We start from the raw sequence: 24,874 nt of genomic DNA on the forward strand, positions 1-24,874 counted from the left end.
AACTCATCCCACCCTACAGATAGTTTGGGAGCAGGTGAAAAGACAGTTTGAAGCAAGGTCTAGACTTTCAGGGATTTTTCTCACTTTGTAAAGGCCTGAAGGTTTTCAGAGTAAGCTTTCAGTTCTTTTTATGAAGAAAACTACATGTTTTAAATACAGGACATCTGAGCAGAGTCAAATAAAGGACCTCAGGATAACACTGAGAGGGCCACTGTCTGGTTCCTTACCAGGGACTGGTGAGCTTGTTGAAGCCCAAAGAGGAACTCGGTAGGAGTTTAACTCGCATCTTCCTTTCCCTGAACACAAGCCCGAGCCCCAGCCCCAGGCCCACAGCAGCACACAGAGAACACCACTATTTAAAGAAACCTTTATTGAGGAGGATTAATATTATTCGTTGGGCTGAAGTGGTTCTCATCAGAGGACATATTGACATGAAAACTGTGAGGCTTTCTCAACAAGGATGGAATGATTTCTTTAAAGAAGGTCTTCTTCCTGGAAGTGCTGGTGAAGCATTTTCTGCTTGAGTAGAAGAGTCAAATCACTAAACACAGTACTTTCACCAGGGCTGAGGGTGGCCGGAAGGACCTGGCATGCTTGACGCACAGGCTCCCCGAGGGAGAGAGAAGAAGGGGGTTTACTCTGGCCCGATAGCTGGTCCTTGAAGATCACAGCTTTCTGGGGATGTCCGGCCCTGTCTCTGTTGCGTTGGATACTTGTAAGACATCCCTGGTCAGCAGCGACAGCATCTTCACTGCAGGTCTTGATACTTGCCTGTTTCTCATGCTGTGGGTCAGGCACTACCTGGGCCTCTAGTTCCTCTTGCTGCTGGCTTACCTCTAAGGCCTCAGATTCATACCTCCATTCCATCTTCTCTTCTAGAATCTTCCCAGTGGTAGTCATGGGCTTGTGAGCTTCAGGAGGCACATCACTCACAGAAGTAGCCACACTTTCAACTAGGCCTTGGTGCTGCACGAAGGCTGACATGAACTTGGCTTTTGGCTGGGGACTTTCCTGCCCTATCATTTTTTTCTTGGAACTGAACCACTGAAAACATTGCCTCATCATTTCTCCGAGGTAACGTTCACGAGGAAGCTGTTTCTTCTGTGACGGAGATGGGGAAGCACTGTCTAATTTTGCGTCCTCAACATAGTGGTTCTCCTTTCTGGCTACAGGTGTCCCTACTCCTGAAACCACACCTTTACGTTTTTGTGCTTTGGAACCCTGAGGTCTCACTTTCTCTGCACTATTTGTCTGTGGGAAATTGTTAGGCTGGCACTGACATGAGGTTTGCCTGGAATCCCAGGACTCATGCTGCTGCTCTGTGCTCATCCTCTCATCCTCCAGATGGACATGCAGCCTCTGGGAAGCTTCCACGTCCCTGCTGCAGACACTCTGGGACTGAGTCAGTGAGCCCTTGGAAGTCAAGCTATTTGAAGTAATGGCCATGTTCGTGGGATGACCTTGAGCCTGGTTATGCTCCCCGGTGTCCAGTTTGCACTTTAACTCACTAAGGAGCAGGCTTTTAACGTCTGATAGTTCATAATGTTGGGGAACCAGTACATTTGGTGAGGGATATTCATTGGTCAGGGCAGTTTCTACCTTACTCATATTGACATTTATCATTTTGGAGATTCCCAACTCTTCACTGGTTGTCAGGGTGTCACGAGATTGGGATTGAAGAGTACCGAGCTCCTTGGTGTCAGATATACCCCTGGACAAGTTGGACATAGCAAAATGTTCTAAATTCTTCTCCAACATCACTTTGCCCTCAACTGTTTCTACTCTGTCGCTGGAACTCAGGTCTTCATCCTTTGGCTCATGTCCAGCCCCAGCTTGCCTCATGGACACCTCTGGGCCACATGTGTTGTCTGATGTAGTCTCATTGGGTCTCACTTGAACTTTGATGTTGTGTGTAAGGGATTGAAAATTATGGCTGCCACCCTCGGCTGTCTGGATATCCTCTGCAAACTTATGATCAGTGTCCGAGTGTGATCCCTTCAGGACCCCCTGTCCTTCACTGCCTACAGATGGCATAGCAGGGAGAGGACGATCAAGGGTGAGGGCTGAATTTGTTGTTCTCACCCTGTCTCCAAAAATAGGTTTAGAGATTCCCTCAAGGGCTTTAGAAACCTCAGCTTTGGAATCCACCCCAGAAATAAGCATGGCTGAGGAGGAAAAGGCACTTTGGGGAACAGGCCATGTTTTGGCTTTCCTCAACATATCTATGGATTTTATGGATTTAAGAACCCTGAGAGGTAGACCCCACCTCTGACTCATGCGAAATCTTATAATATGGGTCTCTAGCATCTGTCGCATTCTGGGATCAAGAAAAGGAAGCTCTAGAGGGGTAATCTGGCAATAAGCCGTATTCATCATTGTCTTTTTTGAATTTGTGTTTTCTGTCTCAGTCTGAAAACTCCCAGAAAAAGGCAATGTATTGTCATCAGCCAGCCATGAATGGCACACACCTATAGGAATCCTCCCTGCAGTGATCTGCCAAAATTTCCTGCTCATATGTAATCTAAGGATGTTTTTCGTGTGATTCTGGTCTGTGTCTATTGTTGAGACATTTAATAATTCATTCCCTGAGTGATTCCTTGAATGACACCTACAGTTACTTTTTGTCTCCAGGGCAGCCCTCGGACCCTTCCCTAGATAGCATTCTGAGACCCTATGTGGGCTGTCTTCTGGGCTCTTCTCTAGGATATACCCAAGATTCCTCCTCAGGTCCTTCCTTAGCGGGAACTTTGTTGGGAGCCTCTCATGGAAACTTCTTGGGAGACTACATTCAGTCTTTGCTAGATCCTTGCTACTATAGGCCTGAAGCTCAGAGAATTGTGAGTGAACATGTCTGCCCTTTTGCTGAGACATTACTGTTAGTTTACACTGAGGCCCCATCAGTGCTAGAGACTCTAGATTTCTACAGGCGTGGAGGCACCAGCGTGGGATTACCTTCCTTGGCCTTTGTAACTCCAGGGTCTTCTGGGGCTCACAGGCGATATGAAAATGGCCAGTAGGGATTGAGACTGGGACATAGGCATGGGGTGACCAGCTAACCAATGGAAAGTTGGGAGCTTGAGGAAAAATGATTTCTGGGGGGTTTTGGAACACAGGGACTAAACCCCACAGGCTTTCCTGTTGCTTCTGCAACACGTACCATTCCAGGTGTTGATTTTCAGTCAAGATATGAGAGTCTGACTCATTATTGGATCGATGGAAAGATCCCCCACAGTCCCTTATCTGGGCTGAAGAAGAAGATGGTAGGATTGGGAGGTGGGATTGAAAGTGGGCCTGGGGATTCACCTGAGTGTAAGGGAAGGGTTGGGATTGGGACAGGGATTGAAGCAAGGCTGGGGGATGTACACTGGGCAGAAGAATGGGATGGGAATGAGGAAGTGGTGGAGAATCTTGTTCCCGCATTTCGACTGTAGAGGTATTATGAATTCCATTGAATAAGACAAAGTGAGACTCTAGTGGGGAAGTACTACTAGAAACCAGGAGAGTGGCTACTAAGGACTCACTGTGCAAAGAGGGAAGACCCCAGAAGAGCTGGCTATATTTCTGATGCAAGTTTCCTCCCAGAGACTTGACATAGAGGAGCTGCTGACAAAAAGGCAGCTGCTCTGGTCTGCCTTCAGAGTTCCAGCCAGTTTTGGGGGCTGTAGTGACCTGCACATCATGTGGCTGCAAAGAATTCCCTAAAGATGTCCATTGGTATTCTGAACACATGTGTTTGGAAAATGGTCCCTCCTCTCTTTTTTTCTTCTCTGAAATCTGGAAGGCCATTCTCCTTTTCATTTGTGTCTCTAAGAATTCCTGGAAGTTAGGGCCAGGGAAAGAAAGTCCACTGGCCTGCTTTGGCTTGACGGCAGAGTCTCTCCAGAGATAGGTTTCTGTTAGATGGTTTTGCTCTTGCTGAAAATCAGAGTGTGAGATGTTGGGGAAGAACATGTTGTTGGCATGAGCCTGCCAACAGGAGAATTCTGAAATGGACGGTTTTGAACGGTCACTACTTCTGATTGTTGGGACACAGGTGGACAACCCGCCAGGGCTATCTGGAAACACATTCTCAGGAACAGGCTTCAGTGAGACAGGAATTGATTTAGATTGAGTCACAGCTAAAGTGCAGTCTGGCGGTGGTGAAACAGACAGGGTTTGTGGTGCATGAAGACAAGAGAATGAATCAATGGGATTCATTTTCTGGGACAGATTTGGTAAGAGGTTAATATCTTGCGAAATGGTGGAGTCAAAAGGGGAGATGGTATTCAGAGGTAAAGTGGCCTCTGGTTGGACAATAAGATCTCCATTCTGAGTGTCATGTGGTAGGAGAGAGGGAAAGGCAAAAGGTTGGGGTGAAGTGGAATGGTCTGCTAGGAATTCAGATTCCAAGGCTTTTGGCTCTAGGGGCAGAGAATGATTGGGTGGTGAGGGTAAGAAAAAGTGAGCTAACGGGATCATTGGGCTAGGTGAGAAGACAGCAGGGGTTTTTGGGGAAAGTTCAGGCAAAGGGGCAGACACTAGGTCTCCTGGAGGGACAGGAGTGAATGACGAGTCAATCACAGGAGCTGTGGAATCCAAGGGGATCACAGAGGGAGTAGCATCTTCCAGGGCATCTGGGAACAGCAGACGATTGACCTCAGCAGTTGTGCTATTACACACCTCACAGGAGGGGTCTGGACATAACAGATGACGAAAGTGGGTGGTATCATGATGCCGGCCTAGGGGGCTGCAAGAGACAGGAGGTACAAAGCTACAGCCAAGACCAGGACGAACATGTGTGACCATGGTACGTCTGGCAAAGATAGGGTCCCCCCCTCTTCCCCAAGTTTTTCACATTCTAACTCCCAGGATTCTCCATCCCTTGTCAATCCCAGGCTTCCCTGAGGCCCCAGAATTTCATAGACTCTGAGAAAAACAGGGGTACTGGAAAGAAATTAATGTTTAGTCACCTCTGCAGAAGAGAAAGCACCTTTCTTGCCGCCTCTACTTCACTCTGACAAGTTCTCCACCCTGGGAAACCAGGAGAATGATAAAAATAGAAGCAAGAGATCTTTTAAAAGATGGAATAGTGTCCTTTAAGGCTTATCCTTGGTAGAGTGGACTTGGAGAGCTCCAAGGATGAGGATATAAGATCACATGGTCATGATAATAATAATAACAAGACTCCTATTGTTTTATCACTCAGAGTGGGCTTTTGCATGTATTATCCCATGTGATACTGAAAACCATCCTATGAGGAACATAGGTCAGTGGTTACCTGTAAGAGGAATCTGAGTATCCATGATGTCAGAGGTCTTTCACAAAGTCAGGAGCCAGAACTTCTGACTCTTGACATCTCACACGGCCACCTGTTGGGCCACACACATTGCCCAGGACCACCATTACTTCATGCCCAGGGATGGTCAGAGCAAGGAACCTGGAAAGGGTCTTGGGCTCTGCCTGCCTCTCCATGAGCCTCTCTCCTGAGGCCTCTGTTTTCTGAGACGGGACTGTATCTATCAGCCAACATGCTCAGAGATCATGGACCTGGCCCCTCACGGAAAGGACAGGAAGGGTCACCCTTGGAGAGCTCAGGTGGGATAGGCAGAACCTTACCTTTCAGTGGCCGGCCTTTCCTCCTCCTCTTGGTTCTTCCCTGACGCTAGAACAAAAATAAAAGAATGAAGGGTTGGGGCTCCTCTCTCTGACTGTTCTCTCAGAAGTGGAGACATTATTATCCAAAAACAGTAGGACTCTATTTTAATTAATAGAACTTTGTATGCTTTTTGATTGATTTTTAAAGGCGATAAAAATTTTTTCAATATTTACATCTTTCAAAAACACAAAGGAGGATACTGTGGGGCCCACAGCTGATATTCTCAGTCCGAAGTCCTTTGTTCAATGCGGACCTAGAACCTGAAGCCGGAAGGCACGTCTGTGCTCCCTCAGCCAGGACCCTGTATCTTAGGACATAGCTCTGACCACAGTCTCTTCTCAGAGGCTCAGTGCTGTGCTACTGATTGCCCAACACAAAGGAAGACTTGGCCGAGTGATACCTTACATGGGAATGTGACTCATGATCAGGTGCTAGGGAATTTGTTCTCTCATACGGATTCTATACTCTCTAAATAACCCAATCCCGCTCCAGAGATTCCCAGAGTGTGGGATTTTACCCAAGACCAGCCAACGTATCAGAAAGCCTGTGACTTCCAAGTAGAAACCTAGGTCCTTCCTTAAAACTTAGTGCTGCCAGATCTCTTTTCCTAGAGGAGTGAATGTCCTTTCTTTCCTTAGACTTCCCACTCTTGGTATATCTCTGATTCTACCAAACTCATTTAGAAAAGTGGCAAGAGGAATAGGAAAACAAAGACTCGTTTCCTGGAGGACAACTTGTGGTTCCAGCTCTAACATTTAAAAATCTGAAAGCCATCACTTCAGTCTTTGAAAGGAGCCAAAAGCTTACAAACTGAAATCAGTGATTTTTCTTGGAGCCATTTGTGGCATACCACTGCCCCTTTTCTGCCCACTGCAGAAAATCGTATTTAAGATTAACTTACCTGGAACAGAAGCTAGTGGCTCAGCACTGCTCTCATAGTAGGAACCCTTACATACACACTTTTTATGGAGGGTATTACAAGGAAGCCCACCTGGTTCTCACAGGAAAGACTTACCAATATGTTCAGTTCTCTGCCAGGAGAGTATAGGGTTTGAGAGAAAAGTAACCATTTTGAACATTGTGAAATAATCCCACAGTGTCCTCCATAATGGAATGCCTACACAGCGGCGGAAAAGACTACAGGAGCCAAATGCCACGTGGGAGAACATAAATTACCCGTCTACAGCAGCCCCTTCTAGGACTCCTGTCTCATCTATGAAGTGGGACAAAACAAAACCAAAAACCTTCAAAACAATTGTGACCACCGAAATTCAGGGACATAAGCCCATTAAAAGACTGATGTTTAATCATATTCCCTCCCCAGCACCTCACCACAGTATTCACTGGGCTCCAGGGTAGTAACAGGATCGCAGCTCAAAAGAGCTACAAAGTATAGGCTCTATTTCTGGAGATTAAGGGGAACGTAAAGACACTAGGAGAGACAAAAACAAGGACACTACTGGAAATCGAAGCTTCTGACATGTATACTTTCAATAATATTAAACACAGCCCAACACCTAGCCAGATTAACATACGACTTCACAGTAAAGGTCTGTTTTCTTCCATTCCTATTGCCCAATACGTCATCTTTGGTTTTCAAAGAGCAATTACAGGCCATGCTAAAAGGCAAGATAAAGCAATCTCAATAGAAAAACCAAGCATCAGGTGTACATTCAGATATGACACGGATTTCAGAATTCTCATGCATGGCATCTAAAATAACCATGATTATTATCTGAAGGTCTCTAATGTAAAAACTAGACAACACACAAAAACAACTGAAGGATGTAAGCAGAGGGAGGGGAACCCTGAGGAAAAAATCAAATGGAAATATTAAAACCAAAAGCACTATGATAAATGAGGAATGCCTTTGATCGACTCATCTGTAGGTTGCATATGGTCAAGGAAAGAATGGGTGAGTTTACATAGATGTCACTAGAAATTACCACACTGAAATTCAAAGAGAAGAATAAGTTTTGGAATGCTAAAGTCTAAGATATCAGAGGACTCTGTTTCAAAATGTATAACAACCACCACCACCACCAACAAAACAAAATGTATAACATATATGTAATTGGAATACCAGAAGGAGAAGAAAGAACAGAAAAAATGTTTGAAGTAATAATGGCCAAGGACTTTCCAAAATTAATGACAGATTAACCATACTTTTGGAAGTTCAGAGTACAGCAATCAGGAAAATGCTAAAAAAAATCTATTCCTGGACATATCATATTCAAATGTAAGGGGGAGGGAGAAAATTTTGGAAGAAGGCAGAGGGAAAGAAAACCCCACTTGTGGAGGAAAGAATATAAGAATTATGACCTATTATCATAAATCATGCAAGTAAGAGATTGGAGTGAAATAGTGTTGATAGAAAAAAAAACAGCAATCAAAAATTTTATATCTAGTGAAATTATCGTGCAAAAGTGAAAGAGAAATAAAACCAGGGAATTCATTAGCCAGAGACCTGTGTGCAATACATGTTAAAAGAAGTTCTTCGGGTAGAAGGAAAATAACACAGATCTACAAAGAAGAAAAGGAGAAAAGGAAGGAATGCAGATAAAATGAAAATTTTTTCGTCTTCTCAATTGACCTAATAATAATAATGATAATGTGTTGGGTGATTATAGTATATAGACAAGCGTCGTGAATGGCATCAGTATTACAAGGGACGGGGGGAATTGGAAATTCCTGCGCGACATATGAGGTGGTCTTGCATTATACAAAAGTGCACTTCAAGTACTTGTAAATCTATATTACAAGCTCTAGGACAAACAATAAAATATTGTTAAGCAAAGAATAATTGATATGCTAACAAAAGTGAGAAAATGGAATCCTATCAGTGCTTGTTTGAAACCAGAAAAAGCATAAAAAGCCAGAAAGTATATGTATGATGAATAGTAAAGGGTTACAGACCAGTTAGAGGCATTAATGGACTGTGTTTAAAATCACTATATGGAAGTGGTCTAAATGCACCAGTTAAAACACGGAGAAGACTGTCGGGATAGGCAAACAAGACCCAAGTACATGTTGTCTACAGAATACCCACCTTCAGTATAAAGATATAGACTGATTAACAGCAAAGGGATAAAGAAATGCTAACACCATGCTGACACTAACCAAAAGAAAACAGAAGTAACTATATTCATGTTGGACACAGCAGATTTCACAACAAGGAAAATTATCAGGGATAAAGAGGAGCATCACATAACATCCAAGAGATCAATTCTCCACTAAGACACTGCACTGCTTAACATGTATGTGCATTTGTAACATAGTGTCAAAGTATGTGAGGCAAAAACTGGTAGAACTGCTAGAAAAAATGGATGAATGCACGGTTATTGTTGGAGATTTCAACAGCCCCCTATCATACAGAGTGGGGACGGAGTCAGCAGGCAAAAAACCAGAATAGATAGAGTTGTCCTGAAGAGCACCGTCCATCAACTTGATCTAATTGACATTTATGGAATACTTCATCTAAGACAAGAATACACATTCTTCTCAAGTGCACATGGAACATCCAGCAAGATGGATCACATTCAGTGCCACAAAACAGACCTTAACAAACATAAAATAGAAATCACACAGAGTAGGTTTGCAGAGCATAGTAGAATTAAGCTAGATATCAACTACAGCAAGATAGCTAGAAATCCCAAAATGTTTGGATTAGATTAAATAACACACTACTATTATACAGGCCAAGGAAGACGTTTTGAGGAAAAAAAAAAAAAACATTTTAAACTAAATGGAAATTGAAATATAACTTAAGGGGTGTCTAGGTGGCTCCATTGGTTATACTTGATTCTCAGTCTCCGCTCGGGTCTTGATTTCAGGGTCATGATTTCCAGTCCTGTGTTGGGCTTGTGGCCCACATGGGGCTTAGAGCCTACTTAAAATAATTAAAGTAAAATAAAATGAAATAAAATAAAATAAAATAAATAATTTAATAAAATAAAATAAAACGAAAATGAAATAAAATTTGTAAGGTTCAGCAAAAGTATGATTTGACAGTTGATAGCTTGAATTCATCTGGTTGAAAAGAAAGATTTACTATCTCTGAGGGACTCTACTTTATTTACCTGATTGACATTTCTCTGTTTCCAACATATTGGCAAACATAGTTTCCTCTTTAGGTAGCACAGCATCAGAAGAAGGAGCCCCATCCCACATAGGAAGGCAAGGACAGGACTACCTAGCAAGCTTATTTGGAGGTCAGCCATGGTGCACTAAGGCTTCTCAGACAAAGATGATTGACCTTATTGGAAATGCACTGCTGCCTCAGGCCCCTGGGCATTGAGACTACGTGTTCTAGACTAGGGTTCCAGGCGCACATCACAGAGCTTTAGTACAGACTCTAGAGGTTCTTGAGTGTGGGGGAGGGGACAACACTTGAGAGAGAAACTCACATGCAACCCTTCTCCCACCATCCAGCCAGGCAGATGTGTCCATCCTCCCATGGCCCCTCAGATGTCTCCAACCTACCTTCCTACTCCACTTATTCACTGTATCATATATTTACCTTAGTGAAATGTTCTTGCTCCACCTGTTACATTGATGTTACCTGAGACCCTTTTTATTACTTGGTGATAGGGCACAAGAAATAGACTCAGTGGCATCCCCACCCTCCCCATCTCCCCAAAAGAATCCAAGTCCACCACAGAGCATGAGAGCAGAATACCCTGAACCAAGGAACAGAAAGTGGATGGCACACCCATGCAACTCGTGGCAAACAACTTAAAAAACTTTAGTTGTAATGCTTCTACTTCCCCAAATCCCTCTAAGGCTATTCGTGCCCTACAGGTTCTCTTCCACACACAGAGTGTCTCAAAGGCCTGCTCCCTCTTTCTTCTCGCTATCAAAGCCCCTTCCTCCCACAAACATTTTTAATGTTTCCTTTATTTCACAGAGCAAATGTGTTGGGCCAGAGCCCACAAGACCGAACTCATCTCAATTTACAAAGTGGGCTCCTCGAGCGTAATGTCTGATGAGCACAATTGTAATTATCTTTAGCAGTACCTTTCAGGGGTTTTCCAATCACACATGTCCTTGCTTCTTCCATGAAAAGTATTTTTTCCCACGTACCTTCTGGCGTTTCGCCAAATACGTTTTGGCATCTCTATCCATTTTAAACAATAATGTCGCTCCTGTTGATGCTTTATATGTATTTGTGTCATCTCCCCACACTAGTAGTCATTTAATAGTTGTCACCCTTACAGCTTCATCATTTAGATTATGTACTATTGAAATTAAGCCTGTATCATTTCCTTACCTTGACTCACCTACATTCCCTCTGTCATGAATCAGTCTTGGCCCTAGACACCCAGTCCTATCCCTCCCGTTGAGGAGGGCTTACCAGTGGAGAGAGCTCCTTTCTCCACCTCTCTTCTCCTGCATCCTCAGCTTCACCATTGCCACTAGCTGAAAGGAAGGTACACTTCAAGCCCACCCCACCCCACACACCCTTCCTTGACTGCAGGAGGTATCTCTGTTAAGAAAACTCCCTCCACATATCTGTAGCTCTGGAATTAGTTTCGAATAGAAAGTGTGGTCTTGACTGTCCGGAAGGACCCTAGGACCCGCAACTGTACAAACATCCTTTAAAGTCTAAGCAAGATTAGCTCCACCCAAAAACATTTCCAAGTCAGAAGGGGTTATAAACATGGCACATCAAATTTATTTTTCAAAAATGGTCTTCCTCTGGGGCAACCCCGGTGGCTCAGCGGTTTAGAGCCACCTTCAGCCCAGGGCATGAACCTGGAGACCTGGGATCCAGTCCCAGGTCAGGCTGTTTCTCCCTCTGCCTGTGTCTCTGCCTCTCTCTCTCTCTGTCTCTCATGTATAAATAAATAAAATCTTAAAAAAAAAAAAAAAGATCTCTTCCAAAAAAAAAAAAAAGGCAGAGAAACTGATCCAGATTAAAAGAAACTAAAGATACACAACAACTAAATGTAGTATGTGATCCTAGGCCAAATCATGTAAAGAACGTTTAAACAAACACACATAGATAGAAGATACCACTGGATACATTGACAAGAATGGAATATGAGTTGGAGATAGGTTAACAGTTTTGCGTCCATTTTAAATTTACAAAAGGAGATAATGGTGCTGTAAGAGTATTCTTTTTCTTAAGAAATGCACACTGAAATATACAGGGAGAAAGTGCTTGATGCATGAAATGTATTCTCAAATATTCACGAATGGATGCATATTTTTCACATGCATATACCTGGGTTCCTACACAGAGAGAGGAGGAAAGGAGACAGAGATTGTAAATAGGTCAAATTCTTAATAGGTATCTGGATAAAGACTACCTGGCTTTACCGTCGACGCAATTTGCCACAAGTTTTTTTTTTTTTTTTTTTTTCAAATACATACTTTTTAAAAATGAAGTTAGCCCAACCCTTGGGATTTCTGGCTTTGATTCCGGCAGCTGCTGCCTCCACCATACCCAGACCCCAGACGTGTGCAATGCCAACTTTAAAACAGTTGTCCCAGGTTCTGCCCCAGGCAAGAAACCCGGGATCCTCTGCACATTTGAAGTATGCTAACTTTTCTACAAAGTTTTACAGAATATTGGCAAAGAGCATCAACGTTCCACAAAAGGGGTGATTTTTAAATTGTATGCATGAATTAGTACTTACATAAACATAAAACAAACAAAAAAGACCAATGATTCAACATGTTTACTACACAGAACCTCTCATATCTTTTTTATCTAGGTGCCCAGGTTGCTCGTCTTCCGGATTTTACAGTTGTGAAGTGGTTTGCCAGCACATTGCTTTTGCTCTGCTAGTAAGTTACCACTCCTCCCCTGGATTTCCACCTTGCAAAAATGTGTTGACATCTTTTGTTTTATATGCTCCCCTTCTTCCTATCCTTAAGTATTTGTTTTTGAATCCTTTCCTTGTTTTTAACAGCCTTATTGAAATGTGGTTCACATACCATACAATTCACACATTTAAGTGTATAGTTCCATGATTTTCAGTATAGGCACAGACATGAGCATCACTACAGTCCATTTTAAAATGTTAAATGACTCCAGAGAAAAATATCTGCAGTTTTTTTCTATCATTCCCTCTCCCCTCATCCCTCGGCTCTAAGATCAATCGACTTTCTGTCTCTATTCCGGACATTTGATGTGGATGGCTTCTTTCACTTAACATGATGTTTCCAAGGTCCATCCGTGGTGTGACATGAGTTTGAATCTTATGAATAAGATAGCTATGAACCTTTGTTTACATGTAGAATTATGTTTTCATTTATCTTGAGTATACACCTAGAAGTGGAACTGCTGGGTTACATGATAACTCTCTGTTTCACATTTGGAGCCACTGCAAGACTGTTTTCCAAAACAGCTGCACTATTTTCCATTCCCACCAACATACTATGGGGTTTCTGATATCTCCACATTCCCACCAACACTTGTATTATCTTTTCTATTCTAGCCATCCTTGTAGGTGTGAAGTGCTAGCAAATACTGGTTTTGATTGGCATTTCCCCAATGGCTAATGATGTGGAGCATTTTTTCATATTATCGTTTACTTTTAAAGGCATTTTGGGAAAGAGAGGAATGTTTGATGGACTGTGTTCAACTTGGAACACGTAGTTCATTTGAACAGTGACAGGAAAATTTTTCTTCTAAATATTTGAAAACACATAGAACAGTGTCAAGTCTTTATGAACATGTACAGTGATCTCTTTCCATACATTTTTGCATGTTACAGTTACTGTGTGATTAAGGGACGGTGAAATGCTGCCCTGAAATTGCTCTGCAAGATTACTTCTTGTGTGGAGCTGAGGAAGTCACTCAGTGGCTCCTCAGGGTTGACGATAAGGCACAGGAGAACTGATTGTCAAAGTCTCTGAAGCTCAGTGCCAATGTTGCAAATACGTCTGTGGTGAATATGTTCCACAGGTGATAAATATCAAAGAAATGTGAGAGCTTTGACATGGGCGTATAGCATATGTCTAAGAGATGAATGGCAAGATGTTTAAATGGGCTTCTTCACTTTAGTGTAAAAGATGGGATGGATCACATCTGCTAAATGATAATAGAGCAAGTTGGGTGAAGGATATGTGTGAAGTTATACTGCTCTATCTGCTCTTTTACATGTTTAAACATTTCTGTAGCAAAATTGTTAAAGAAATATAAGATATTGAATGTCTCATATAGACAAGGAAGGGTGAAGGAGGATATCTGGCAAGGGTGCATAAGTCCACCAAGACTAGAATTTAGCGATCTTTCAATAAGGACATTTTAGGAAGTAGATTTCCATTGAAATTGGGAAGGAGACATCTTTCCACATAACAGGAAGGAAAAGGAAAATGAGAAATGGGAAAATGTTTTTTGGAAGGTTTTTGTTTTGTTTTGTTATGTTTTATGAAATGCTGCCATGTCACGGCTTGACTGCTCCTCTGTGAATGGTGGTCCAGCACACCTACTAGGCAAGTGAATCTGGCCTAAGTTTGAGGAATGTGAAGGAAATTTAAAATAGATCAGAGGGATGCCTACAGGGCTTAGTCTGTTAAGTGTCTGCCTTCAGCTCAGGTCATGATCCTGGAGTCCTAGGACTGAGCTCTGATCCGCAGAGCCTGCTTCTTTCTCTCCATCTGCCACTCCCTGTGATTGTGCCCCTGCTCTCTCTCAAAGAAGTGTTAAACAAATACATCCGAGTAACACTGGGGAGAGAATGTACTAAGGAAATAGTGACTTAACTCCCTTTATTTGCTCATGTGTCAGGAAGACTGGCATAACCATTTCTGGAGTGAATGAATGAATTCCAGGGACTGCTGGGGCTGACTTTCCTGTGGCATCAATAGACCCAATTTTGAGATGTGAGACATAGTCCAATAGTAATCAGTTACTTACTGAAAGGCATTTCTAGAAAAGGCAGAGAGACAAGATTTTGCCAGATAGGAAGAACTGAAGGGGATTGACAGGGTGCACTTGTACTGGAGGCTTTTTTTTTTTTTTTTTTTAATTGTTGGCGGGACACATCCCCATAGGAAGCCTGCGTCTCCCTCTGCTTAGGTCTCTCATGAATAAATAAAATCATAAAAGAGTTGACGTGATATCACGTTATCCACAGATGTTAGAGCCTCCATTATGTCATCACCTCCTCAGGTTCCCTGCCTGAGGCCCCATTCCACTTACAGTCCCTCTCAGGGCCGCGGGCACACTCTTTCTTTCTGTGGCCCTAAGGTTCAGACACTATCGGGTCAATGATAACCCTGCACAAGAAGATATACTTGTGGTAGTGAAAGAGGTAGCCGACTTCTGGTGTTTTGTTTTAGCCCTGAACAGTCATGTGTCTCTCTAGACTACCTCAGGTGCTCTCTAGGACACCCGCCCCAGTTTTGAGTCCCAGTCTCAAGTGGAGTTGCCTTCTCTCCAGAACCCTACTGTAAGTGTGCTTATGTGTGCAGGCTTGGCCTAGAAAATGCATTCCATGGAGGTCCATGGTAAGCCCCACAATATCTCTACTCGGTACACAGTCTGGAACTCAACTCAAGTTCATAAGTTGCAGGTCTTCTGGGGGAGACCTAACATGGATCCACTAAGGCCATGAATATCAAAGGTGGTACCTCCCTCCTGATAGGTGAACTATCCATACTGAAGGCAAGATCTTATACACTGCCCCCAAGCGTGGAAGAAGAAAGGCACCAAGCTCAACTTCCCCAAAAAGGGATGCCATGCCTGAGCTTCTGCAGGTATTGAGTACTGGAGGGACAGCCCCATGCCGTTTCGGTATAAAGCATCAGTAGGCTGTGCTGTGCTCCAAACTGCCTCAAAGATGTGGTGCCTGGAACAGATTGAAGAAAAAGTGGAGCAGGACGTGGTCATGATAGGGGGGTGATGAGGCATAAACCTTCGTTCCACCAGCAAGGTCACTCCTCCACCTCTTCATTTCGTTTAAGGCATCTTACCCTGGGAGGTGGTGTCTGCCTGAGAGCTAATTGATGCTTTTTCTCTGCGGAAAATGAGGAAACGCCTAGGGAAGGGAAGCACTTCCAGTGGAAACCTCCATGTCAAGTTTAACATGATCCACATGACAGATGCTTAAGCAGCATCTCTGTTCATAGACTCTATCCCAACCATCCCAAGATCAACTGGGATAACATCCCCCCACCAAACGCTCCCATTCAGACTTTACCCAGCTGTGGGATCGTCTAGTCACTGAATTCTAAGTAATGATTATGCCACTGTACCACAATAACTGTGAAAGAGAAACAGTGGCCTAATCGTTATTTTCTGAAACTATACCTGTCTTTGAACCTCCTCAGGTATAGAACAGTTGCTCTAAAGGGTATAAAACACTCAATGAGGAGAAAGGTGTGGGATGCTAAACGTTTTCAGTCAGGCTAAGCTAAGGCACAGGAGACAGAGCCCATCTCCTCACACCTCATCAGAGAGGAAATTGGCTTTTGGGGGCACATGATAGTTCTCAAGAGCTAAAGGACATTGGTCACCTTTCAGAAGCCAAAGGGAGCAATCAAAAACAGCTGAACTAACTCCTTCCTTTCCATGAGCACAAGCCCTGAGTTACCCAAAACCCATGCCCCCAGTGCAGTACACAGAAAAGACACCACTATTAGAGAATTATTTATTGGAGAGTATCAATATTCATAGGGGATTGTTTGGGGGTGGGAAGTCTTCCCACCCTGGAGATTCTGGAGAAAAGTTTTATGTCTAAAGAGCAGAGACAGACCTCTGAACACAGAGCTTTTAGCAGCCAAGAGATTGGCCGGAGGACCCTGGCCACCTGGATGCCTGCTGGTGGGGGTTGGGTTGGACACAGGCTCCCTGTGGGGCATGGATAGGGGATACTTCTGACACAACACCTGGTCCTTAAATGCCACAGTTTCTGGGGACATCTCTCCTTCTCTCTGATCTGTCCAATACTTCTAGAATGACCTTGGCCACCATAGACAACTTCTTGGTGGCAGGACTTGGTATCTGTCTCTTTACAGGAGGGAGTCCTGTGGTTGAAAGGATGCCTCTGGACAGACTGTGCCTGGGCCTGTACTTGTGCTTTTGGCTGAGTTTTCCCTAACTTGGTTGGGGAGGGTAGGGGCTGTTGAGGGCAGGTGATATCTATTGCATGCCTGCACCCCATTTCCTCCTCTAGAACCTTCCCACCAACTGTCATGATTTTCTTATCCTTGGGCTCATGCCCGGCCCCAGCTTCCCTTGCAGTCTGTGTTGGGGGCCATCTGTTGGCTGGGAGAGTCTGTCTCTGACTTCTCTGCCTGTGGTGTCATGTCTGATAGGTAGAAAAGTCTGTCTTCCTTCCTTAATTCTCTGAACATCCTCTACAAGCTCATGGTTGATATGAGAGGGTGATCCCCTTGGGATTCTCTGTTCTCCCTCACCCATAGTTGAGGTGGCAGGGAGAGGACGATCCAGGATGGGGCCTGAGTTTGCTATTGCTGCCTTGTCTCCAAGGAGAGATTTAGAATTTACCTCAGAAATCAGGTTTGTTGAGGAACAAAAGCTAGAATGAGTTGAGGCTTCTCTCAATTTAAAGAGCTGTATGGATTCAAGGACCCTGGGGGGTAGACCCCATATCATCCTCATACAAAACCTTCTAATATGGGCTTCCAGCATTTCTTGTGCACTAGATTCAACAAAGCTAAGCTCCTGGAAGGTATTCAGGGTGTAGTCTTCACCCACTGATGGTGGCAAACTTCTCTGTTTTATTTCAGTGTGGGATTTCTTCGAAAGAAGCAACATCTGCTTCATAGTATGCCATCAATTATTCACAGTCCCAGGGAGCCAACCCTCTTTGATATCCTCAAACTTTTTGCTCAAGAGTATTTTCAGGACATTTTCATGTTGTCTCTGACCTGCAGTGTCCAAAGACATTGGATATTTCTCTGATGCGCTCCTAAATTCCTTCTCAGAATCATACCCCAGATCGTTATCTGAAGAGTTCTGACTCAACAGATGATCTTTGGGGCCACTCCCTGGGTTGTGTCCCTGATCTTTCCCCATGTCAATGTTCTGTAGATGAAGCAATTCTGAATCCCGCTCATAGCTTTCAGATTCACTCAGGTTACTGTGACTCTTAGAGATCCATGTGCGTCCACGAAAGCGCTGGCACTTAAGTGTCTCTGAAGAATCACTCGGAGGCATCATCAGTGACACAGACTCAGATCCTGCGTGGCAGGCCCCACTGGTGTTGGATGAGCCTCATTCTAAGGTAATGCTCTAGCTCCTTTCGAAGCTCTTCACTGAGAGGAAACTGCCCAGGAAGGATAGAGATTGCAACATGGGCCTGGGAGGCTGGGCATTTAATAGAATGGTTAGGAGCTGAAGGACAAAAGTCCTTGTTGGATCTTTGGACCACAGGGGGTAAACCCCACACACTTTCCTGTTGCTTCTGCAACACATTCCATTCCAACCTTTGCATTTCAGAGGATAGGAGAGGCTCTGATTGTGCTGGGGTCTGTGAAAACACACTCCACAGATCTTAATCTGGGGTAGAGGACCAGATGGCAGGAGTGGGAGTGGGGATTTAAGATGTGTTTGGGGCTGGATCTGAGGGATAGCTTGGGACTGGTTCTCAGGCAATGGTAGAGGAAATGGATGGGGAACTACTGGAGATTCCTGGCCTGTGGAGGTATTCGAGATCCTACTGAAAATAAGGATTGAGGAACAATCATCCGAATCACAGGCAGCAGAGGACAAGGACTCACTATGCAAAGTTGGGAGACCCCAGAAGAGCTGGATAGGAGTTTGCTGTAAATGGCCCTCCTCTAAGGTTGTAGGATATGGGGGCTGCCGATGCACAGGCATCTCCTTTGATTGGTCTTTGCTGCTCCAGATAGGAAGCAAGTCTGACAGGTCAGGCTTATAAGCTATTGACCCCAGCATTTTCCCCAATGAATTTGGTGGGTAGTCTGGCTTCAGGTTTTTTGGAAGAGAAGAACCCCCTTTCATGTCCTTCCACATCAGGAGGTCACTCTTCTTTTGGACTTGTTTCTCCAGCAGGGCCAGGACATCGGGGCTGAGAAGTGAGAGGTTACCAGGCTCTATAAAGTTGGCTGCAGGGTCACCCCTGGAAGAAGCCTCTGAAGAATGGAGGGCCAGAAACTCTTGAGGGAAGTGACATGGAGCCAAGGTTGAAGGGAAAATGTCTCTGGCATGAGTTTGCCACCGAGGGGAGTCTGAAATTGACAAGCTGGAGTGGTCAATACCTGTGTTCGTTGTGACATAAGTAGATAACCCACCAGGGCTATCTGCAGATGAGCTCTCTGGAACAGGCTTCACTGTGATGGAAAATGACTTAGACTGAGTTGCAGTTATACTGCGGTCTGGTGGTGATACAGACAGGGTTGGTGATGCTTGGGGACAAGCAGATGAATCAGTGGGATTTGTTGTTTGGGAGTGCTCCGGTAAGGGGTTGAAGATGGTATTCAGAGACAAGTTGGCCTCTGGTTGGACAAGAGAATCCACTGTCTGAGCGTCATGTGGTGGGACTGGGGGAAAGGCAAGGGGCTGGGGTGAGAAATGGTCCATAGGGAATTTGGAATGCAAGGGAGGAAAATGCTCTGGTGGCAAAGAATCACCCGGTGGTGAGGGTGGAAATAAGTCAGTCAAGGGGGTCACTGGGTTAGGTGAGAAGATGGAGGCAGGTGGTGGAGAAGGCTCAGACAGGGAAGCTGATATTAGGTCTCCTGGAGGGACTGTTGAGAAGGCAGGGGACAGAGTGAATGATGAGTCAGTCACAGGAGCTGTGGAAGCCAAGAAATTAGCATCTTCCAGGGCCCCCGGGAACAGCAGTCGATTGATCTCAGCAGTTTTGCCATTACACACCTCACGGAGGGGTCTGGACATAACAGTTGACGAAAGTAGATGGTATCATGATGCCGGCCTAGGGGACTGCAGGAGGCAGGAGGTACAAAGCTGCAACCAGGAGCACAACAAGGGGAGGACATGCTGGCCTGGCAAGGGAGGGGCCACCTGATGCCTGCTGCCCTTTCACAATGCCCCACATTTATGAATTCACCATGCACTTTGTAGCCTTCACTCCCAGGCCTTCATTCACATACCCCCCCCACCGTTACTATGGCTAACGCGCCCCCTCCCGCCCATGACTATGGAGGCTGCATATCGAATCCCTGCAATTGCTTAAAACATGCTCCAAGAGGGATCAGGATAGAAGGGGAAAAACTGGTCACCTTCTTAAAACAGCGAGAAGTTTCCGTGTCTTCTCCACTTCTCCCTGGTAGCATCTGTAGTCTGGGAAACCAGGAGAATGGGTTAAATGCAGTGAAGGGAGAAGCCTATGCATTAATACAGGAATCCCTTAATGTCACACCCTTGGGATATTAAGGTCTGAAAGCCCCAATAATCAGTAGATGAGGTCAAATGATCAATATGTGAACCAGGTTAGTATTAGCCTGCGTCATGTAGGAAGTATTTTCATGCACATTATCTCATGTGATGCTGAGATGACCTCTGTGAAGCACACAACATACACACATTCCTCGGGGAGGAATCTACAGTATCCATGAGGTCACAAGTCTTTCACAAATAAGGGCCAGAAGTTCTGACTCTTGACATCTCACATGGCCACCTCGTGGACAACCCTCCTCGCCCAGGTCCATCACTGCTTCATGCTCTGGGATGGGCAGAATAGGGAATCTAAGGGTCTCGGGCTCTGAGTGCTCTCAGCCCTCTGTTTCTGAGGGGACTATCAGCCAACATCCTCAGATCATGGACCTGGCCCTTACCAAAAGGACAGCAAGGGTCACCCTTGGAGAGCTCAGGTGGGATAGGCAGAACCTTACCTTTCAGTGGCCCGCCTTTCCTCCTCCTCTTGGCTCTGCCCTGACCCTAGAACAAAAATAAAAGAATGAAGGGTTGGGACTCCTCTCGCTCTCACTCTTCCATCAGAAATGGAGACACTATCATCCAAGAATAGTAGGGATAATTTTAATTAATAGAACTGTGTGTTCCTTGCAAAGGTGATAAAAAGTTTTCTATTTACCCTGGATAATTGAAAGGACGACTTTGTGAGGCCCACAGCTGATATTCTCAGTCAGAAGTCCTTCGATCAAGGAGGACATAGAACCTGAAGCCTGAACTCACATCTGTGTTCCCTCAGGGCAGGACCCTGTGTCCCCTGACATAGCTCTGACTTCAGTCTGTTCGCAGACACTCAACACTGTGCTCCAGATCGCCCAACACAAAGGAAGACTTGGTCGACTAATGCCTGATGTGAGAATGTGACTCATGGTCAGGAGCTACAGAGCTTTCTTCTGTCATATGGATTCCCATACTCTCTAAATAACACAATGTAGGACGAGAGAATCCCTGAGTGTGGGATTTTATTGAAGACTCGCCACCACATCAGATAGCCTGTGAGTTACAAATAGAAACCTTAGTCCTTCCTTAACCCTTAGCCCTGCTAGATCTCCTTTCCTAGAGGAGTGACAGTCCATTCTTACCTTAGACTTCCCATCTTAAGTGTCTCTCTGATCTTACCACACTCTTGGAAGTTGGGATAAGAAATGGAAACCATAATAATCTGGGTTGATGGGCTCCCCCAGAATTCCTTAAATTGTGGATGGATTATTTGGTTCTCCAATGTAGAAAAGGAATCCCCAGCAGATAGAACAGGAGCAGAAGGAGCACTCCATACACATAAACAGACAGGTAAAGTTAGGGTCGGTCTCTAAGCATGTAGAGACAGAGCTCAGACATGGTTCAGTATCGCGATTCAGAAAAGGAAAACATTCCCGTTTTGAAAATCCTTTTTCTGAATCACAATGCTGCCTGTAGGCAACTGAGCTCTGAGTGTGCGGATGCAATATATATAGTCCACAGGCTTACAGCACAGAGCACTGAGGAGTCACAAATGGTTTCTGAGGGTGTGGGAGGGAACAATCAGGAGGGTGTTGGCAGCCTCTCCCTCACCTGCCACCCCAAAGAACTCTTTACATCCTACCTCAGTACTTCAGGTCTCCTTCCTATCCTGCAATCCTAATACCCTCCTTTCATCATATCATACACATCCGTATATGTACTTTTCCACTTGTTCCATTATTGAGTCCCCCTTGACCTTGTAGAGAACTTGGTTGGTGTCTTACCAGTTAGACCGCCTGAGAAGTGCATGTCTACCAGGAATTTTTACTTGGACCCTGACAGTTACTCTCAGGATCACCTATGTACTCAAATTCCCCAGTCCTCTTGAATGTTTTTGCCTACAGGGAACCAAGAAATAGACCCTGAAGTCTTGTACATGTTCCACAGCAACATGAGTGGTATTTTACCCAAGACCTGCCAATGCTTCAGTTAGCTTGTGAGTTTCAAATAAGAAACCTTCGTCCCTCCTTAACCTTTAGGCCTGCCACATCTCTTTCCTATAGGAGTGACCGTCCATTCTTTCTTTACACTTCCCAATCGAGTTGTGTCATTGGCCGTACCAAACCCTCTGGGAAACTGAGATTAGCAATGGAAACCCTAAGAATCTGGGTTGAAGGCTCCCTGGGATTCCTTAACTTGTGGATGGGTTTGGTTCTCCAACAAGGAAATGGAATCCCAACCAGACACCTCAGGAGCAAAAGCAGTACTCCCCACACACAGAGGAAGAGGAAAAGACCATCAATATCCAAGAATGTGGAGCCAAAGCTCAGAGATTCTTTTCTTCCGCTATTCAGAAATGTGAAAACATTCCAGTTTTCAATCTCCATTTCTGAATCCCAAGGCTGCCAGTAGGCAACTGAGCTCTGAGTGTGCAGACTCTGAATATATATACTCCCGAGGCTTACATCACAGAGCACTGAAGAGTCACAAATGGTTTCTGAGGGTGTGGGAGGGGACAATCAAGAGGTTGTCCACAGCCCCTCTCCCAGCCACAAGTCCAAAAACCTCTCCACCCTTCCTCGGTCCTTCAGGTCACCACTCGACCCTGCCATTCTACTTTCCTACATATCATCCTACTTTTCTACTTTCATCATATCATACATGTCCCTATATGTACTTTTCTGCTTCTTCCATCCATTAATACTTGGGTTCCTCCTTGACCTTTTGGAGGCCTCTGTTTGTGTCTTACCAGTTTGACTGCCTTCAAAGTGCATTGTCTACCAGGAATTTTTACCTGGACCCTGACAATTACACTCAGGATCACCTATGTATTCAAATTCCCCTGTCCTCTTGAATGATTTTGCTTTCAGTGAACCAGAAAAAGTCCCTAAAGTCTTGTACATGTTCCACAGCAACATGAGTGGTATATTACCCAAGACTTGCCAATGCTTCAGAGAACCTGTGAGTTTAAAATAGAAACCTTCGTCCCTCCTTAACCCTTAGGTGTGCTACATCTCTTTCCTACAGGAGTGATCGTCCATTCTTTCTTTACACTTCCCAATCGAGTTGTGTCATTGGCCGTACCAAACCCTCTGGGAAATTGAGATTAGCAATGGAAACCCTAAGAGTCTGGGTTGAAGGCTCCCCAGGATTCCTTACCTTGTGGATGGGTTTGGTTCTCCAACAAAGAAATGGAATCCCAACCAGATACTTCAGGAGCAGAAGGAGCACTTCTCGCACACAGACGAACGTGAAATGATCAATCTGTAAGAATGTGGAGCCAAAGCTTAGACATCTGTCTTCTCTACATTAGTTCCCTAATAGTTATACAAATCCCTTGTCAGTGACTTGGGGCAATGTAATAGAAATCCTGTAGACTGGGTCATTTAAACAACACACTTTTTTCATAGTTTTGCTGGCTGGGAAGTGCAGGTTGTGGGCACAGGCAGATTCAGTGTCTGTTGTGCCCCACTTCTTGTTTCATAGACAGGTACCTCTTCTCCTTACAATCCTCATGGGGCAGAAAATACGTCAGAAGGGATTTCTGGGGTCTCTTTTCTAAGGGTACAAATCCCATTTATGAGGGCCCCTTTCTCATGACATTTCCTAAAGCCCCCATATCCTAATACCATCACATTGGGATGTGATTTCAACATAGGAAATTAGGGTTTCAACATAGGAATTTAGGGAGGAGCACAAATGTACAGTTCATATCAGTCCTCAAAGGCCGGGATAGGTTGCAGTGTGCTAAGCTATTGATCCCCTCAGTCTTCTGGTGGCAGACTGGGGCCCAGGAGTGTCCCAGCCTCGGTGCAGAATCTCGTCTTGGAGAGTCTCACCGGATGCCCTTGTGAACCCTCTAAACATAATCTTTTTCTAAGAGTGCCTTGCCATGAGAAAGGGTTGAGAAGCTCCACCCTATGTCACCATCCCATCCCCAGGTATGTTCAAATTTCAACGACCTGTGACACTTTTTCCAGGCTTCTTTTGTAAGGTTCAAATAATCCCAATAATTCCCTTTACTCCGCCTACATATTTCAAAACTCTTTATCTTCATGACTGCTGTCCTCTGAACTGCCTCCTAACTTCTCATGTCTTTCTTAAACTGTGAAGCCCTTTATTTGACACCTCTGACCTAGCACTATTAACTTGATCTATGAAAGGGTAGGACAGCCTTCACCCTGACCCAGCAGAGTCTCCTTTCAATTATGCAGGAACAGGTAACCTGCCTGGAAGGTAAAATCTGCCAAGAGGTGTTGCTCCCTCCTCACCTTGACATGCAGTCCCGGCCATGTTTTCATTTCATAAATATTTACTTTTGGAAACCAAAAAGACACAAGTACCTGTAAGTCCTGGTCTCTGTCCTTAAGGATATCATGCTATTCTAGGGAGAGCATACACAAGCCAAGGATTACACAAGTACACAGGACAGGCATCCTGGCGCATTTGTGAATTGTCAGCTGATCCCTGGGACAGATGAGCAAAGTGACAAGTACTGAGGGTCGTATGCTCAAACATTATGCTCCTTAGAATGGCAACTCTGCATGTTGAACCTCTCCTAATCTTCTAATACAAATTAATGATTCTTGGGACGCCTGGTTGGCTCAGAGGTTGAGTGTCTGCCTTCGGCTCAGGGCATGATCCTGGAGTCCCGGGATCGAGTGCCATATTGGGCTTCCTGCATGGAGCCTGCTTCTCCCTCTGCCTGTGTCTTTGCCTCTCTCTCTCTGTGCCTCTCATGAATAAATGAATGAATGAATGAATGAATGAAGAAATAATCTTTAAAAAAATGACTGATTCTTTGAGAAGATCTTCAAAGAAAGGCTTTTCTCCTTTAAAAGTGCCTATTTTGGCTAGATATCCTTATGAACATTTATGTGCATTGAGTTAAAACATTTTTCAGAACCCAGTAGAAGTTCCTTCAA

At 44.6% G+C, this 24,874-nt stretch overlaps 2 protein-coding genes and 2 long non-coding RNA genes across 11 annotated transcripts in view; 2 read left to right on the top strand and 2 right to left on the bottom strand.

Moving 5' to 3' along the window:
- The window catches only part of LOC112644663 (spermatogenesis-associated protein 31D4), a 220,933-nt gene that overhangs the window by 30,096 nt on the left and 165,963 nt on the right, over positions 1-24,874 (bottom strand). For all 4 annotated transcript variants that reach the window (XM_049116422.1, XM_049116414.1, XM_049116412.1 and 1 more), the window contains one exon: positions 23,109-23,213. In XM_049116422.1, coding sequence (XP_048972379.1) covers positions 23,109-23,213 — 105 coding nt within the window. The remainder of the gene's footprint in view (positions 1-23,108; positions 23,214-24,874) is intronic.
- LOC125756088 (uncharacterized) overlaps positions 1-24,874 on the top strand; it is a 28,627-nt gene that overhangs the window by 407 nt on the left and 3,346 nt on the right. Inside the window, exon 2 of the long non-coding RNA XR_007414176.1 lies at positions 12,355-12,427. This is a non-coding gene — a long non-coding RNA (uncharacterized LOC125756088). The remainder of the gene's footprint in view (positions 1-12,354; positions 12,428-24,874) is intronic.
- Positions 354-22,329, bottom strand: LOC112644662 (spermatogenesis-associated protein 31D3-like). Of its 5 annotated transcripts, XM_025423245.3 has the most exons (7): positions 20,632-21,067; positions 20,432-20,477; positions 19,820-19,880; positions 5,596-5,641; positions 4,950-5,010; positions 3,522-4,726; positions 354-2,021 (listed from the first exon to the last, which is right to left on the bottom strand). In XM_025423245.3, the coding sequence occupies exons 1-7, from the start codon at positions 20,708-20,710 to the stop codon at positions 475-477; spliced, it is 3,045 nt and encodes a 1,014-aa protein (XP_025279030.1). In that variant the 5' UTR covers positions 20,711-21,067; the 3' UTR covers positions 354-474. The 5 variants fall into 5 exon arrangements, with proteins under 5 accessions (XP_025279030.1, XP_025279028.1, XP_048972356.1 ...); XM_025423243.3 differs by lacking the exon at positions 20,632-21,067 and adding an exon at positions 21,092-22,329 and having other exon boundaries at positions 354-4,726; XM_049116399.1 differs by having other exon boundaries at positions 354-4,726; positions 20,632-21,069.
- LOC118352049 (uncharacterized) lies at positions 20,842-23,114 on the top strand. The gene is made up of 3 exons (XR_004808490.2): positions 20,842-21,004; positions 21,854-21,945; positions 22,977-23,114. It is a non-coding gene; the product is annotated as an uncharacterized LOC118352049 (long non-coding RNA).

Source organism: Canis lupus, chromosome 1 (assembly GCF_003254725.2).
Source record: "Canis lupus dingo isolate Sandy chromosome 1, ASM325472v2, whole genome shotgun sequence".
Taxonomy (NCBI): Eukaryota; Metazoa; Chordata; class Mammalia; order Carnivora; family Canidae; genus Canis; species Canis lupus.